At 41.3% G+C, this 18,597-nt stretch overlaps 1 protein-coding gene across 2 annotated transcripts in view; it reads right to left on the bottom strand.

Moving 5' to 3' along the window:
- LOC147329821 (copine-9-like) overlaps window positions 1-18,597 on the bottom strand; it is a 191,677-nt gene that overhangs the window by 6,457 nt on the left and 166,623 nt on the right. For both annotated transcript variants that reach the window (XM_086291172.1, XM_086291173.1), the window contains 2 exons: window positions 17,182-17,284; window positions 15,246-15,303 (listed from right to left, as the gene is read on the bottom strand). In XM_086291172.1, the coding sequence (XP_086147298.1) occupies window positions 15,246-15,303; window positions 17,182-17,284 (161 nt within the window). The remainder of the gene's footprint in view (window positions 1-15,245; window positions 15,304-17,181; window positions 17,285-18,597) is intronic.

Genomic DNA, 18,597 nt, shown 5'->3' with positions numbered 1-18,597 from the left:
AGGACATGCCCCTGAATGTAGCATTTGGCAGATGCACAGGTTATCTGCTTCCAGCAACACGCACTTAGTACTTTGGAAGACTACATGGGAGCATGTCTAGGGTGGCTGAAAACCTCCCCCCCTGTCCAAATGCGAATGTATGTTAGATGGACGCGTTTGCAGGACCATAAACTATGCTTAAGGTCCTAGATGTTGCAGGGCTGTCTTACTTAACACTCTGTAACTTCGCTTGGAGGCTGAGGACAGTGTCTCTGAATTGATCGACTGGGATTGTGGCCAACTTCTTCAGGAAGGGGTTAGGGTTAAATTGAGATGAATAGCCAATTATTATGGGCCATTTGGTCCTTGTCCATCTATAGTGACAGCTTGGTTTTCATTGCTGGCAGTACGTCAGACCTGTTTTTGGTGAGAGTTGGAGTTCACCAGGGCTCCTTTTGTCACTGATTCTGTTCATACATGTCCAGTTGCAGCAAAGTGGCAGATGGTCTCTGGCAGGATCAGACTCGTGGTTCTTCTGACCTCATCAAGAGGTGACATCCAGCGTGCACTAGGATGATTTGCAGAGTGGTTGAAAAAGGCTGGCTTGCCCACTCTGGGAGGAGTTGATGGCCCAAATGGAGGAGTTTGGGATTATCTGGGTCTTGTTCATGAGTGAAGTGAGAGTGGAGCCGAAACTGACAGACAGGAACGGTAGAGTGTCAGTGGTGTGGCAGACAGCTATTGATGACCTATGGTCACATGAGGTCTTAGGTGCAAGCAGTGAAAATGAACTTCCTCCTCATCCGAGAGGATGAGTTCAGTCATTTGGGAGGAGCTCAGGGTAGAGCTGTTCCTGCTCCACATCGAAAGGAGCTAGTTGATGTGGTCTGAGCATCTGACAAGTGCCCCCTCATCGTCACCCAGGTGAGACATTCAGGGGCATGTCCTACCAGGAAGAGTCCACAGAGCAGACCCCTGACATGCTGGAGAGATTATACCTCTTGTTTGGTTTGGGAACTAGTCTCCCTGAATGAGCTGGAGGTGCTCTGGGCATCTCTGCAAAGACTGCCCCTGATATTCAGAGCCAAATAAGGGGGAGAAAATGCAGTGGTGACAATGACATACTGTATACAAATAGTTACCTAATAGTTAAAACATGCAGCTGTTGATTATGTGATTCTACTTTCTAAACCAGAAAACAGCTGAGGTAAAAGACCCAGCTGTACAGTGAAATTGTGTCAAGTGTTGTAGTAGGATGGGGGATCTGTCTGTTACAGACAGAAATAAATGACAATAACAAAGACCACAGCATTCATTCACTGGTGTAAGGACAGCTTTTAGTTTTACAAAAGGACCTGAAATGGGTGCATTCAAATAATAACCTTCTAAATAAATAGGTTTGTTTTTTTAATGCATACATTTAAATTTAAATTTCATTAAAATTACTTTAACATTTGAAGCAGATAAACAAAAGAAAGCTGACTGTGCTTAAACTTAATTTAGCTCCATTATTTAGAATTTAGACAAAATTCTTAGTTAACTTTTGCCGACTGTTTAAATAATGTTTGCTTTAAACAATTTGCATTGCATAATTATTAAAAAGTTTGACGTATAAATAATTTCCTACGCCTGAAACAGACGAACATTGTGACAGGACTGCTGTTATACACGTTACACTCGCACTTTCAGACAACCTACAGAAATACTTTCACATACATATTTTCACAGCTGTAGTTTTTTTGTGTTTAATTTATAATATTAACCATAAATACTGTGAGCCAGTCAAGAACAATCTGTCTAAAATGCTGAGACAGGAGTAAAGGTTAAACTATCAATGAGCAGACTTGTGTTCTGTCCACAAACTAAGAAAACAAAGTTTGTGTGTAATGGGAAAGACACTGAATGGCAATGAAAATAAGACCAGCATCAAGTTAAAAAAGCAGCAACGTTAATAAAGATTTAGTCTGCATTACATCCAGAGGTTAAAGTGTTGTAGTTTTCTGTTATTTAGCACTGAGTTTAGTCGTGGTTTTGCTTCTATTTCTGTTGTCGATGTGCCTGATCCCCCTTTTCTGTTTACATGTTTCCCTCCTTGTGTTTTATCCCCTGTCTGTCTTTGTGTATGTTTTTTCCAGCCTGTCCTGTCCTCTCGCCTCTCCTTTTGTGTCATCTTAATTTTTCTGTATTTCACTCTTTGTGTCTCCTCCCTTTGTCTCCCCAGTCTTTCTTGTTACCCTTGTGCATTCCCTCCTCCCAGCCTCGTGTCAAGCCGTGTATTCTTGTCTCCGTCTTGCTTATCCGCCCCGTGTGTTTCCTCTTAAGATTTATGGTGTGAGTTGTAATTGGTCCTCTTTCAGGCTGTCTGTTAACCATCCTTTGTGTTTCCATGTCTTCAAGTTATCCAAATATTTCCATGTCTTAGTTTTCCCAGTTTAGGTTTTATGATCAGCTCTTGCCTAGTTTATTTTCTCGTTTGGTTTTGAATCAGTCACAATAAAGGCTCGCTTTTTGTTACGTTCAGTCTTTGCGTTGTCTGCTTTTGGGTCCACATCACAACCTCCACACAGTCTGCAGTCCAGCCTGTGACAAAGTTTTACCTTACAACAATGACATACAACAGTGCTGTGCTAATAGAATCAGGTGACCTCTTTAATGTCACAGAAGGCTATATTGTAACAACAGAAGCATCCAGATCAGTGCCCTACCAAATGAAATTAATAAAAAATATCCTGTATACTCAGGATATGTGCTGTTAATTACACTCAAACAAGTCATAGTCAGTAGAAAGAATTCAGCGATAAAAGTTGACTCACTTCCAGAGTAAACAACATTAATTACATCTCACAGAAAAAAGAGAAGAAGTTCACTTGGAGTACTTTTTGTTTTCCTTTCGACTTGTTATCTAAACAATATGCCAGACAGTTTTGTGTTGTTTTTTGTTTCCCTGCCTATATGACTGGATTCTAGTGTGTAAATATTAAGTTTGGCTGTGAAAGAACTTCATTAGGTTTATTTACACTTTTATCTCGTGAATAAAGATGACAAATATGACTATAACAGCTCCTGATTCTTCCCAAATCTTTTTGTATTTTTTCCAAATCCCAAACCTTCAACCCAAACTGATATAAACTAACACCAGTGAGAACACAAGCGCAGATCTGGCTACTGACAAGTCATTCAGTTGTCCTCAGGGACTGACAAATATATGAGAGCAAAGCTAGTTTGGTCTTTCTGCACCACATCTGCTCCCTGATGCTCTCAAAGTGGGGGAAGCAACAAGAAGAAACTGTGTAAACCAACCTCATTAGAGCTTATATAGGCCATGCGAAGTTAATATATAAAAGTGGAGGGCCGCCTGAGTCCCGCACACTCTATTTATAGTTTGTCATCAACAAGCTGAATGAGATGAGCAAGTGACAAACAACCTGCAGTAATCCCAAGAGAGGTTTTTCATGTCTGAATTTAAAGCAGAGGGAAGGAAAGGAAAAAAGAGAAAATAAATTAGATTAAAATAAAGAATGGAAAGTAATGTGAATAAAAGATAACATCTGAAAAAATTAAAGGAAGCAAACGAAAAAGAAGAGGAAAACAAATATAATAAAGTAAAGAGAAGAAAGTAAAAAAAAAGAAAAAGGAAAGGTTAAAATGGTCAAATGCAGGAAGAAAATGTCAAGGAAACAACAAAAAAGGAAATAAATATAAGGAAATGAAAAATAGAAAGGACAAGATATGAAGCAAAGAAAAAGAGAAGATAAAGGAGAGGAACAAGGATGCTGAGTGACGGATGTTGAGGGCAGGCTGGTGGGGCTCCACATGTCACACAGAGATGGCAGATGGTGGCCGGGAGCAGAAGAAGCAAAGGGACGGGATGAACAGAAGGAGACAGAAATATATTCAGCTAGAAGGTGTTGAAAAGTGGTAGTGAGGGTTCAGCTGTGTTGGGTGATCCCAGGGAGGGGAGGAGCCCACTGAGACACACAGGCTGATAGAAAGCCTGCTGCGGCCCTGAGTAACACAAGACTGTGTGTGTGAGATGCTCCACTGTTACTCTGCTCACAGTAATGTCAATGTCATGAAATATGATAGGGACCATTGTGGCTGTTTCTCATGATCCGTCTGAATAATAGTGTTATGAGTAGGCAGTGATCATCTCATGCTCTGTGTCTACTCCAGCAGTAACGGGGGACTACTCCGTCACCACTTCCTCTGGCATCCCTGTGGCTTTGTTGTTTTTCTTTTTAAAAAATGCTTTTTATGTCTTTTGTTGAAGTGCATTAGCTATACAAAGAGGCATTAAAAATGCAGCAAGTACATACAAATAAATACGGCAAAACAAAGCATCTGAACATTAACAGTGTTAGACCAGCTGATAGGAATCCCATTGAGCACCTTTGGGACATCCTGGGTAGGTAAATTTGTGAAAATACTATATTGTTGCATTTTTAATGGCTGCTAGTATAGTTAGCCACCACCATCCCACCTGCTTTGCAACTCAGATGCTGGAATCGAACCCGCACCAATCAACACAGGGACCTTGTGGTAAATGGACTGGTTCTTATACAGTGCTTTTCTACTCTGAGCACTCAAAGTGCTTTACACAACTGCCTCATTCACCCATTCACACCATGAGTGAACGGGTGATTGGTTATTATGATTAAAGATGATGTGATAAATGTGACAAACAGACAAACAATCTTTTATCACATCTATTCATTCTATTAAACAAGCCCTTTTAGTTTATTGTGCAAAAACAGGTCTGAAAAACTTTTAATTTATCAGCTGTCAAATCCTTTGCTCAAGATACTTGGTGAAAATGGAGGAGATATAGGCTGGCTTTGTTAAATGCCTTAGATTTTTTTTTCCTGATAAGAGGTTTGCAGCTTGCACTAGTAACTCCGTTCTCTACTATCTCTGGACTGTGACACTTTGACACTTGCATTTGTAGACCAGCTGTTTTGGGTTTCTTCACAATCTGATGGATCTTTGGCTGCAGCTGTTTCCAGTGGGAAGTCCAGCTCGCCTGCTCTCTTATGAACTTTCTACAAAAGAACTGTACTTTACATATCCGCTTCCTGCACTGTGGTCTTTGATCTTTTTTTTTATCTTCTTACTGCTTTTTCTGGTTAGTTCTCTACCCTTCATGTTTCATTACGGCTACCACTGCAGATCAAGAAGTTGACAATGCAGGTTGGACGTCATGCAAAATATATTTGATGTCAAAATGTTTCTGTTAAGATGTTTTTTAATGTAATTGACACAATAATAAATCTTAATAGTATCTTTATAGTTCAAAATATTAAATTCTTTTGAAGAAATCAATTGTGAAGAAGTCAGTAAAATGCATTTTGATCTTCTGCCATGCTCAAACAATTTTGTTTGAAACCTATTATAAAACACATATGTGGCCCAGATCCTTAAAATAAGTGTGAGATGTTATTTTTAGCAGCGTGGGAAGCCAGATGAGCTGGAGGGAACAGAGAGAAGAAAGGATGCAAGGAAAGGATGATACCTTTCCAGAACAGAATGGTTTATTATAAATTTTGATTTCAAAAGGCTCATTCCCACAAGACGCCCCTGAAAGGCTCCAGTCTGACTGGGGATGAGTGATGTGTGGAGGCTTTACTCAACCAGGCAGCAGACCTGAGTAGAATTGCAGCTGAATACATTTTTGTAGCACAAAAATTACAAGCGGAGTATTTGATTTATCCTCTTTTCTGAGCGTGTGCCTGCTTTTGAAGCTTTTCAAGCATCACAGAGGATAAATCAAGTGCACACCATGAAGCTCTGCGTGCTGAGTGACAGAACCTGCAGACTGTTTTGTTGAGCCCAGAATGCCACTGACAGAAGAAGTGTCACAGGATTATTAAAGATGATTCAAACACAGCAGTGAAGATCTCTTTAATTTCCTCGAGTCTCTTGTGGTTTTTTTTCTGTCAAGTGAAATAAACTTTTTTGCCACAGAATTCAGTTAAATTGCAGACTGCTGCTCTCGCTGTCTGACTTTTGCTTTAATTATGCTTCTTATGTCACACACAAGTATTCACCCTTGACCCAAACGCTCAGCACAGATTAATAGGTCCCTATGAGGGCTCAGTGTTTGTTCAGCTTAAATCATTTTTGCCTTTCCCTTCCCTCACCAAAGAACATAATTTAAATCGCGTGTTAAAAAGACACTGACGCTTTATAGGTCAGGTGGTGAGCATAAGACGACAGGCCTCTTTCGCCATTAACGTAATATTATGTTAAGTATATTTCTAGGATGTCACAGAGGAGGAGCACATGGATTCGTTATCTACTCAAGTACAGAGTCTAATGCCAAAACAATGCACCAAGCCTGATTCTGGTGTTTTCCATTTTCTGATGTGTTAAATGCTTAATCATTTTTGAGAAATGCAGTAATTTTCTACTGATTGCACAAGTCCTGGCAGACGCAGTGACAGTGTCAGAAGAGTAAATATAATAACAATTTGATCAATGATGTCATAACAACAGAAATTTGTCACCAAAAACCTTTTGATTCAATTCAATTCAGTTTTATTCATTTATTTATTTTATTTATATAGCAGCAAATCACACACAGTTGCCTTAAGGCTCTTTAAAAAGAAATAAGGATTAGCTTTAAAAACATGCTCCAAAGTAGATAAACATATGATTTATTTATTGGCACTTGGCCATCAAGTCTGTTGATTCTGATTCATTTGTACAAAGATTTAATCAATCTCTTAATTACAAGCACAATATTATCAGGATTAACAGAAGTGATAAAAACAAAACACAAGTGGGAACAAATTGTTTCTTGAACATTCAGTGAAAGAAGAAAAAACCCTCAGTAATTTAATTAAAAGCTTGCTGTTCCCGCTTGCTAGTTAATTGTGCATTTGCAGAAATGTTTGAAAAAAGGAACTGCTCTGTGTGTTGGCAGTCAGATGGAGAGGTCTGATACCAACCTGGGATTTGGAGAACTGCAAACATTTAACATAATGCCACTCATACAATCAGTAGAAAATGAGCACATTTTGATGGCTGATTAGAATCTTATTTATCGGAAAATGGAAAATTAAAGTAGTTGTGAGTACAATGGGGATATGTAGCCTAGAAGAGAAACTTTGACAAACTTTGTTGTAAGAGTTCTGGCCCACCAAAAACCAGATCTACGTTTAGCTGATATCCCAATTAAGGTAATCTTCTCAGCCATCTCCACATGAATAGATTGGAACATTGTGTGGTTTCACAGATAACAAACAGCAATCATTTCTGGCAATGAAAGCTGGCTTTCTAGCTACATTTGAGCAATTTTCAGACGAGGCATTCAGAAATATTTAAAGTATTCGTGGAGTTCTATATCATGAACTGCTTCACAAAGAAACTATGCCATCAATGAAGTTTTATAGCAACATCCTTAAGCATCTGATGGAGCTGCTGTGGCGATTGCCATCACGTCAGTGTCTGCTAGTACACGGTGCATTTTTTGGAGACGACTCTGTTTCATCCTCTCTGTCTCCCCGTCTTGGTGTCAAGCTCGGTGAGTCTCGGTGCTCCTGCAACTTCCTGTTTTATTTTGTCAGGCCTCATCTCATGTGCATTGTGTTCAGTTTTGCTTCCCCTTTCTTGTTATGCCTAATTTGTTCCTGCTGTGTTCCCATGTGTTTCCACTTCCCTAATCACCCGTAGTGTATATATTATCTCCGTCTCCCCTTGTCCCTTGTTGGTGTCTCAGCTTATCTTCCAGTTTCTTGGTTGTTACTCAGGTTTTATTGCTTTTTAAAAATTGTATTTATTTAGTTTTTTAAATGAATAAAGTGTTTCCCAGTTTAAGTCCTCTGGTTCTTTTGGCTTTCCTTGTTTTGTTTCAGCCTTACTGAATGGCTCGTCTTTTGTTAACTGTTCTCCTGCGTCATCGGCATTTGGGTCTCTGCCTCACATCATCTGCAGCTGCAGCTCCTGAAACTATTTAGTTATTTATTTTTTGAAATGTGAAAATATCAAGACGTAAGTTAAACTACATAGTGGCAATGTCAGGAACAGAAACACTGGGTGTAGAGTTAACATCAACACCAACCTTAGTGGCATTGGCTTGTGATTATATCCCACTGTCTTTACGTCAACATGATACTAAAGCTTTATGACCAGTAATATTGAATATAATTAACAGAGGTACTGGATATATTTTAGACTTCCGGTTTTGACGAGCATGGGGTAGTCACACTTTCCCTTAGCTCCCGCAACTTTTAGTTATTTGAACGAGCCCACCTAACTTATCTTTTGAGGCAAATATCTTGGTGATTTGGTGTAGCCGTCGGAACATTTGATGCCCTGTCATGTCGCCTAAACCTGTGAAGTCGAATGGCAAAACAACCGAATGCGTGGCTGCTAGCGTTCCTGCGAATGTTAGCAAAGCCGACATAACAGCACTGCTAGCGGAGCACTGTTTGGCTTTACTGGCGGAGCTAAAAGTCAGCTTTTTTGATGACGTGAATAAAAAGCTGGACGGACTACAGAAGGCATCGGACAACCATAGAATCTTTGGAGGAAAGCGCCGAAACGCTCGACCACCGCCTTGCTAAAGTGGAGGATACCTGTGAGACACTACGGGTCGCTAATGAAAAGCTGAAGGCTAAGCTATCGGACATTGAGTCGAGAAACAGACGCTGCAATGCTCGCCTTATTGGCCTGGAGGAAGGGATTGAGGGTCCACATCCCTCTAAGTTTTTCTCACAGTTGTTGCAAGACATTTTTGGGAGAGACATTTTCCCCTCTCCCCCCGAACTGGATCATGCACACCGTATTTCGGCCCCCAAACCGGCCCCTGGAGGCAGACCCGTCATTGTCTGTTTTCACCGCTACCAAAACAAGGAGCTGCTAATACGAGAGGCTAGGAGGAGGAACGACCCGAAGTATATGGATAAACCATTCCGGGTCTATGAAGACTACAGCCCTGAGGTGGTGAGCCAGAAACCATCACTGCTATACCCGGTGCGACTACGCATTGTTAAAACGGATGGTGTACGCCTCACATTTGGCTCTGTGGCTGAGGCCGAAAGGTTTGTGCAAGACTCCATGGAAGACTGAACTGTTTTGAGGCACGTGGAACACGGGACTACTTTGGACGACTGTTATGGCATTGTCATGATTCCTATGTTGATTTTCAGACATTTAACTTCATTTCTTTTTCTTTATTATTTTTTTGGCGTGACAGTGCAATTATTTGCACATATTTTGAATTGTGGACTTCACCGGTGTACACCTGGTGGGTCTTATTCCAACCTTTATACTATGCAGGCTTAAGGAGCTTTAGGTAGGATAGTTATGGATGTTTTTCAGTTGGATTGGGTAGGTGTGCTGTTTGTTCTGACAGCTAGTGTCACCTGGGGGTTCAGGGGGTTTCTGGGAGGGTTTCTGTGTTCGACTGTCCAAGTTAAGAACCAAGTGCTTTATGTTTCTCGTCTGAGCAACCAGCTAAAACCTTTGATATATTTTCAATGGTTACCTCTATTGACTTAGTGACCTGGAATGTTAAAGGCCTGAACCATCCTATTAAAAGAAAGAAGGTTCTCACTCACTTGAAAAATATGGGTGCTGATATAGCCTTTATTCAAGAAACCCATCCTAAAATGTCAGATAATACTCGTTTAAAATGTAGTTGGGTGGGGCAGCACTCACATTTTACAAAGGGAAGAGGTGTAGCGATATTGGTCAATATATTGGTTTTTAATAAAAGGGTTCCTTTTACCCCCTGTTCGACTCTGGCTGATTCAAACGGATACGTTATAGTAACCAGATCAATTTTTATTATTAATGTTACATTAGCAAATATATATGCCCCAATTTTTTTTTCACGCGTCCTACTGATCATCTGTAAGAACTGGATACTCGACAGCTTCTTATTTACAGTCCTTTTTTTCAACCTACGGCATCTTGGACATTTGGCGTTTTTTACACCCACAAGACAAACAATATTCCTTTTTTTCAAATGCTCATCAAACCTACAGTAGAATTGACTATTTTTTTACCTCTCTTGTTAAGTCATGTGATTATCAGCCTATTGTAATATCTGACCATGTGCCCTTAATATTGACACTGCATATACCCGGTATGGAGTCTCCTAAACTCTCTTTTGTTAAGTGACGAAAACTTTATAGAGTTTATTTCAGATCAAATTACCTACTTTTTGGAATTTAATTTAACTCAGATATTTCCATCTCGTCGGTCTGGGAGGCTCTTAAGGCTTATCTTCGCGGCCAGGTTATATCGTTTACAGCCAATATGAAACGCACTTCTACTTCTAAACTAAAGGATTTGGAAAAGCAAATATCAGACTTGGATAATAGGAATTCTCAGAACCCCTCACCAAATTTATATAAAGAACGTTTGAAACTGGGTGCAGAATATGATGTGCTCGCCTCACATTCTATAGAATATTTATTGTTAAAGAACCGCAGTGATACCTATGAGCACGGAGATAAGGCGGGAGAGATTCTAGCAAGACAGTTGAAATGTGCAAGAGCCAGGCAAACTATTAATGGGGTCGCAACCCGAGATGGTGGAACTGTTACAGATCAACAGGGGATAAATGATGCTTATCAGCATTATTATTATAAGTTGTGTAGCTCCGATAATACCAATGATTCTAACCTCCTCTCTGATTCTTTTAGAGACCTAAAGATTCCAACATTGTCCCCAGACGAGGTTTCCACCCTGGATGCACCTCTGCAGCAGCAGGAGAGCATAACAGCAATAAAATCATTACAGTCTCACCGATCACCAGGCCCTGATGGCTTACCGAACGAGTTTTATGCCGCCTTTGCTGGAAAACTAGCCCCTGTGTTAGCGACGTTATATACTGACTCTCTTGCCAAAGGTGGAGTCGCATTTCCAATATGGCGACTCCCGACGTATATGGGGCGGGCTACGAACAATCACAGATTATAAACCCAGCACTGTGAGATGTACGAAACCGGAATTAGCTGACGAACTCAATGCTTTTTTTGCGCGTTTTGAGGCGCCTCAGTTTCAATCTCAGAGCCCTGCACCCGCCCCCGCTGCTGAACCAGCACCACTGATACTCTCTGAGCATGACGTGAGGAGAGCTCTGAGGGCAACCAACTGCAGGAAGGCAGCGGGACCAGATAGCATACCGGGACGTGTGCTAAGAGTATGTGCAGATCAGCTGACCACAGTTTTCACCAGCATCTTCAATGCCTCCCTGGCCCAGCAGGTAGTCCCCACCTGCTTTAAAACATCAGTGACTGTTCCGATCCCTAAGAACACCCGCCCAGCCAGCCTAAATGATTATCGCCCAGTGGCCCTAACATCTGTAGTGATGAAATGTTTTGAAAGGCTCATGAAACCCTTTATTAGTTCTTTCCTCCCTCCCGACTTGGACTCATTGCAGTTTGCATACTGGACAAATAGATCCACTGGAGATGCTGTAGCACAGGTCCTGCACACCACACTGAGCCATCTAGATGAGGGACGTGGGAACTATGTGAGAATGCTGTTTATAGACTACAGCTCAGCGTTCAACACCATAGTGCCCCACATCCTTACGGATAAGCTCCGGGATCTGGGATTCAGCACATCCTTGTGCAGGTGGATTCACAGCTTTTTGACTGCGAGACCACAGTCGGTGAGAATAGGGGATGTGTACTCTCATACCCTTTCACTGAACATAGGGGCCCCCCAGGGATGTGTGCTTAGCCCTCTTCTTTATTCCCTCTACACCGCGGACTGCACGGCCAGATACCCCACTAACTCCATTGTGAAGTTCGCTGACGACACAGTGGTGGTAGGACTCATCTCCGGGAATGACGAGAGGGCCTACCGAAGCAAAGTGGTGTGTGGCAAACCACCTCTCCATGAATATCAGCAAAACAAAGGAGATGGTGATTGATTTTAGGAGACAGAGAGGCGAGAAAACTCACACCCCAATTCAGATCAATGGAAACCCTGTGGAGAAAGTCTCTAATTTTAAATACCTCGGTGTTTATATCAAAGAGGACCTTAATTGGAACACACATACGGACTTCCTCATCAGCAAAGGCAGACAGCGCCTCTATCATCTGAGGCGTTTAAAGAGGTTTAAGATCTCCAAGAACATCCAGAGGAGATTCTACACCGGGGTCATTGAGAGCATCCTGTGTAATAACATCACGGTGTGGTACGGGAACTGCACAGTACAGCAACAGAAAGCCCTGCAGAGGGTCGTGCGCACAGCTGAACGCACTATGGGAACATCTTTACCAACACTGCAGGACATCTACGCTGAAAGGTGCAGATCCCGGGCCATCAGGATCACTAACGACTCCAGCCATCCCGCTTACAAACTGTTCAGGCCACTGAGGTCAGGGAAACGCCTCTGTAGCCTGAAAACAAGAACTGAAAGGTTCAGGAGGAGTTTTTACCCACAAACAGTGAGACTCCTCAATCAAAACACAAATCGGACAACATGATGGACAATTCCATACACAGTATATAATTTTCCTTTGAGTTTTATCCTTATTTTTATTTGTATTTTATCATATACATCTGTATTTATGTAAATACGTACACTATAGCTCTTAACTATTACAGCGTAATATTTTGCACGATATTATACATTTTTATACTTTTATATAGATATTTTTTATTATAAGTTTAGTAAGATGCACAGTCGGGGGGGGGAGTACTTTTTAGCCGGAAAAAACATTTCACTGTGTGTTGTACTAGTTATAACTACATGTGACAAATAAATAAAGAATTGAAAGGTGTTTTGCCTGATAGCCTAAATCAAGCCTGTATAAGCCTGTATCTTCCCAAAAAAGATAAAAACCCTTTGGAATGTGGATCCTACAGGCCGATTTCACTCCTGAATTCAGACTATAAAATACTAGCGAAGGTTTTGGCCAACCGATTGGAAAAAGTTTTACCCAACATAATCTCTTCAGATCAGACTGGTTTTATTAAAACAGGCACTCCTTTTTTAGTATTCGTCGACTACTTAATATAATGTACACCCCCAGCCAAGCTGCTTCCGAATGCCTTCTCTCCATGGATGCGGAGAAGGCTTTCGATCGAGTAGAATGGGAATATCTATTTGAGGCCTTGCAAAGATTTGGGTTTGGAAGTTTCCCCCTCAGCCCCCTCCTTTTTGTATTAGCTATTGAGCCGTTGGCAATAGCTATATGAAGTAGTCATGTTATTCAAGGCATTTCGCGATATGGCACTGAGCAAAAACTAAAAATCTCTCTATGCCGATGATCTCCTGCTGTTTGTGTCCAAGGCTGAGGTAACAATTCCCTACATTCTTGAACTTTTTGATACATTTGGGCTTGTGTCAGGCTATAAATTGAATCTACACAAGAGTGAATTACTGCCTCTAAATATGCCTCTTTCCACATTAGCGAACATTACTGTTCCCTTCAAGACTGCAACGCACAGTTTTGTCTATCTAGGCATAACTGTGATGAAAAACTTCAGTGATCTCTTTAAAGAAATTTTTACTAAGTTACACCTCAGTATGCAACAAGACTTGTCAAAATGGTCGCCGCTTCCTCTCTCGTTAGTTGGGAGAGTGAATGTAGTTAAAATGTCTGTATTACCCAGATATCTTTATCTGTTTCAAAGCCTCCCTATATACATTCCGAATGCTTATTTTAAGAAATTGGACTCTGCAATTACATCATACCTTTGGAACAATAAGAAACCACGTTTGCATAAAACACATCTGCAAAAGTCAAAGCAAGACGGAGGCCTGGCTCTACCGAATTTCTGTTATTATTACTGTGCTGTTACGCTGTCTGACCTACTTGCTGCACTATCAGCACGATTGCAGCGGACCCGTATGGGTAGAAATGGAGAAGCTCTCTTCTGGTTCTTTCTTGCTATTGTCTGTCGTAGGTGCATCTATCCCGTTACCCAAAAGCCTGACAATTGAGAATCCTGTAGTTAATAATATTATCCAGATTTGCTTTCAGTTTAGAAAACATTTTAATCTTCTGAAGATGTGCTTAGGCAGCCCAGTAGCTTCCAACTATGTTTTTTCCCCTTCAATGTCTGATGCCACATTTCAGGGCTAGCAGAGGCGAGGGCTGAGATCTTTAAAAGATCGTTTGCCTTATTTGAACAGCTGACTAATAAATACAACTTACCCCCCTCTCGTTTTTTTAGGTATCTACAAATACGACACTTTCTTTCAGGCTCTATCCCAGGGTTCCCAAATAAACCCCTAATGATGTAATGGATGACATTATGTGTTTTAACCCAGCTAAGAAAAAGGCCATATCATCAATACTTGTTCTGATTTTGCGCCTGGGTTCTTCTTCTATGTCTGCAATTAAGCGATCCTGCTGAAGCAGACTGGGGCAATGTTTTAAGTAATATTCACTCGTCCTCCATGTGTGCAAGACATTGCCTTCTGCAGTTTAAAATAGTGCATAGGGTCCATCTCAGCAAATCGAAATTGGCAAAGATGTATCCTCTGATTGACCCAACGTGCGAAAGATGTAAATTGGCAGAGGCCACCTTGTTTTGGTCCTGTCCCAAAATACAAAAGTTCTGGACGGATGTCTGTGAGGCTTTGTCCAAGACCAAAAATAAAAAATGTGAACCTGCTCTGTGAAGCACACACACACACACACACACACACACACACACACACACATTTCTATTTGCTTCAGTCAGCTTTACAGCAGTCACAGGACATTTTCTTCAGGAAATGCTCCGCCGTGATTAACCAAAAACATTTAAGAACATGAGGAACAGGAGGAAAAGGAGGAAATAAGGAAAATCTCTGATCTCGTTTGGAACCACATGTCTGTAATTTTTTTTTCTCTCAAGAGCCCAAATTTAATTATTTCTTGTAATGTCCTGGAGCCATTTGACTTTTCATGCCGGTTTGTATTTGGTATTCATTTTAAATAGGTTGGGTTTTCCACTGGGACATTTTTATCTCCTTGGATGTACTGAGGCTGACATTTTCTGTGGGTTACTACAGCTCCATTTTAAATGATTAAACCATGTGGAGAACTGAATGATATTACAGACATATACTGTAAGTAGGAACCAATGAGGTTTGTGCCCTGGAATACAAACTATATAGGCTGGAATGTTCTTTGCTCCTGCAAGGTTGGTTTTAACAGTTGGTTTTAACAGTGCTACATAATGGAGCACAGCAAAGAAACAGATGCTCGATTGTATTTGTGAAACAAATAATGACGTCTCTGACATGTATCTGTCAGCGTGAAAGTACTCAGCACATCCCCTCTTCCATGTCACACACAAGTACTTACCATCAAACTCAGCAGGGCCCACTCCTACTATGATGACAGACATTGGCAGAGAGGCTGCCTGTGGAAGGAGCATAGAATGAATACGAGACAGATTACAGTTCCCCCACTCCTTGAAAGACAGTTTTACACAGTAATGCAGCAATATACAGAATGGCATACCAGTGAAAAGCTAGCTTTACCTGATACAGTTTGACTGAACTTCAGTTGTGGGTTTTTTTTTCCAGAACATTATGGAATTAGTACCAGTCTTTGTCTCTGCCTGTTTCTCTTACTTCTGCAGTAGCATCTAATTTAAGTCCAATACAAACACATTTTGTCGATCAGACACTTGGTAGTTAACCACAGTATGTGTAAATCAAAATATTTTCCATCCATCCAGCCATCTGTTCTCTTCCATTAACTTCACAAAAAGCCAGTCTGCCTGGGGTAACACAGAGAATACTTACATTCCATATTTCCGTTATTATTCGTTTTAATATTGATCAGTACAACTTTGAGATTCTCTACATTGCATGCTAGTCATGGCAATGGTTAAACTAACTACCTAGTTGATCCCTAATAATTTAGACACATACACATACCAATAAAAAAAAACTGTGTGATCAGATAGAGGAAGTGGCTGACATCTAGAAGTCCTACCAGTGGTTGGACAAAGTTGGATTGAAAGACAGCACAGAGGCACTAATCATAGCAGCACAAGAACAAGCTCTGAGCACAAGGTCCATAGAGGCTGGGGTCTATCACACCAGGTAAGACCCCAGGTGCAGGCTGTGTAAAGATGCCTCTGAGACAATCCAGCACATAACAGCAAAAACATCAGTGCCGAGCATAGCCTGGAAGTCCTGAAGTGATAATGGGATATGTGCCCCAGGATGGTTTGGAATGACCGAATAAGATCCCGTGGGACTTCCAAATACAGACGGACAAACTAGTAATGTCCAACCAACCGGAAAGAGAAGTGGTGGACAAGCAGAGGAAGACAGGTGTAGTAATAGATCTATCTATACCAAATGATAGCAAAAAGAAGAAGAAGGAAAACGAGAAACTCAAGAAATACCAAAGGCTGAGAGAGGAGCTCAAGAAGATATGGAGGGTGAAGGCAAAAGTGGTGCTTGTGGTAAACAAGGCAGTGACCTGGGCAAGTGGCTCCAGCATATCTCAGGAATGACATCCGAGATCTCTGTCCAGAAGAGCGCAGTCCTGGGAACAGCAAAGATACTGTGCAGAACCCTGAAGCTCTCAGGCCTCTGGTACTCCACATGTACTCCTCCAAGTGTGATTTGAGGCAAGCCTGACTTTGTTTATGTCAGCGCTTACAGCTGTGACTGGTAAGTCTACATGAGGTAATCAACTTCTGACTTTTTCCTCCTCTTCTTTTTCCCCCCATTTTTTAAAATTTCTGTTCATATTTGAGCCACGATTGAGCCGGGCTCAAGAGTTGGGAGTTCGCCTTGTAATCGGAAGGTTGCCGGTTCGAGCCCTGGCTTGGACAGTCTCGGTCGTTGTGTCCTCGGGCAAGACACTTCACCCGTTGCCTACTGGTGGTGGTCAGAGGGTGGTCCGAGGGCCCGGTGGCACCAGTGTCCGGCAGCCTAGCTTCTGTCAGGGTGGCTGTGGCTACAATGTAGCTTACCATCACCAGTGTGTGAATGTGTGGATGACTGGATGTGTGAAGCGCTTTGGGGTCCTTAGGGACTAGTAAAGCACTATACAAATACAGGCCAGGCCATTTTAAATCTAAAGGACTTCTGAAAAAGCAGGCACTTTCTTACTAACAAACACTTTTCAGACTTGATAGCTGCGTTCATCACAGTATATGCTATTATACAAGACTTTACACATCATATCACCTGTCTTGGGTTGATGTGGATCCCACTGATGTGCTGCCTCTACATTCAATTAAATGTTCTGTGTGTAGTGTGCTATGTATACTCACATTGACAACTGCCTCTTTAGTCTGAGCCATGTCTGAGATGACGCCGTCTGTGATCATCAGCAGCACAAAGTACTGTGAGCCATCAGTCACTTCTGCAGCACTCCTTACAGCATAAAACACACAAACATGCAAATGTTAGGCCCCGAACATGTTCCATGCACACATGCCTGAGCAAAACTGTTGCTTTGGTTAAAATAACCAACAGATAATATTGTTTTATGTGCATGGGATATGGGCATGTTCAACTATGGCTGATCACCAATAGAGGCTTTGAAGGAAATGCAAAATCAGATGTAACTTTCTCTGGTTTTTTTGCTCTCAGTTGCAAAGTACCTGCTCAGAAGTATGATACTTCAGGTGACTAAAGTGTGTGAGATCAAACTTTGAAAGTTCCTGCATTTGTGCACGTATGTCTAACATGTTTTGGGTCTTATGATTTATTTGTGTACATAGATATGCACTTTGGTATGTTATCATACATCACTGATGTGGTGGTATTAAGTACTGCAGGTGTGCTGTGTTCAATATCTGTGTGAAAAAGTGATCCAAGCATGAAACAGCAGTATCCAACCAAGTTCTTTTAATCAAATGAGTGAAACTGCAGTCGATCGGAAAATTGCTGAAGTGACTTAAATAAATATAGACATTAGTATGATATACTCTAGCGCAGGGGTGCCCAATCCCGGTCCTCGAGAACTACTGTCCTGCAGCTTTTAGATGCATCCTTGTTCCCACACACCCGAATCAAATGAATGGCTTGTTATCAGGCCTTTGCCAAACATGATGGCATGCTGAAGAGGTAATCAAACCATTTGATTCAGCTGTGTTGGAGTAGGGATGCATCTAAAAGCTGCAGGATAGTAGCTCTCGAGGACTGGGATTGGGCAGCCCTGCTCTAGCGGAAGTCCCGTGATAGTCTAAATACAAAATTTGAGACCACAGCCAGATATACTCTGCAGTAATATCTTTATTGCACAGGAGGTGGTCAGTGAAGAAGGGAAAACATTTTACCTCCTTATTTGTTTAATATTGTGATAGGACGTGGGAAGGAAGGGTCTAACCCAAACCAAAAAGTGACTGAAACCACAGTCTTTATAAAAAAAAAAAAAAGATTCCAAGCCCCCCACATTTTTGTTTTTTGTTTTTTTATAGTGGCCATAATCCTTTTTGTAGAATTTCTGACATTAATCTCAGAATTCCGATGATTTTCTGGAATTCTGGGGAAAAAAAGATCTCCCCCATTGTTTTTCAGTGTAACTAATTCTCTATGGAAGACTGCGTTCTTCCATTTGCGCAACATCTCTAAAATTAGAAATATCCTGTCTCAGAGTGATGCTGAAAAACTAGTTCATGCATTTATTACTTCCAGGCTGGACGACTGTAACTCATTATTATCAGGATGTCCAAAAAACTCCC

This window comes from Aulonocara sp. 'chitande type north' Nkhata Bay, linkage group LG5 (assembly GCF_057382095.1).
Source record: "Aulonocara sp. 'chitande type north' Nkhata Bay isolate Kocher_YH1m ecotype deep benthic linkage group LG5, A_spYH_male_GT1.1, whole genome shotgun sequence".
NCBI classification, from domain to species: Eukaryota; Metazoa; Chordata; class Actinopteri; order Cichliformes; family Cichlidae; genus Aulonocara; species Aulonocara sp. 'chitande type north' Nkhata Bay.
This window is presented reverse-complemented; position numbering and strand designations above follow the sequence as displayed.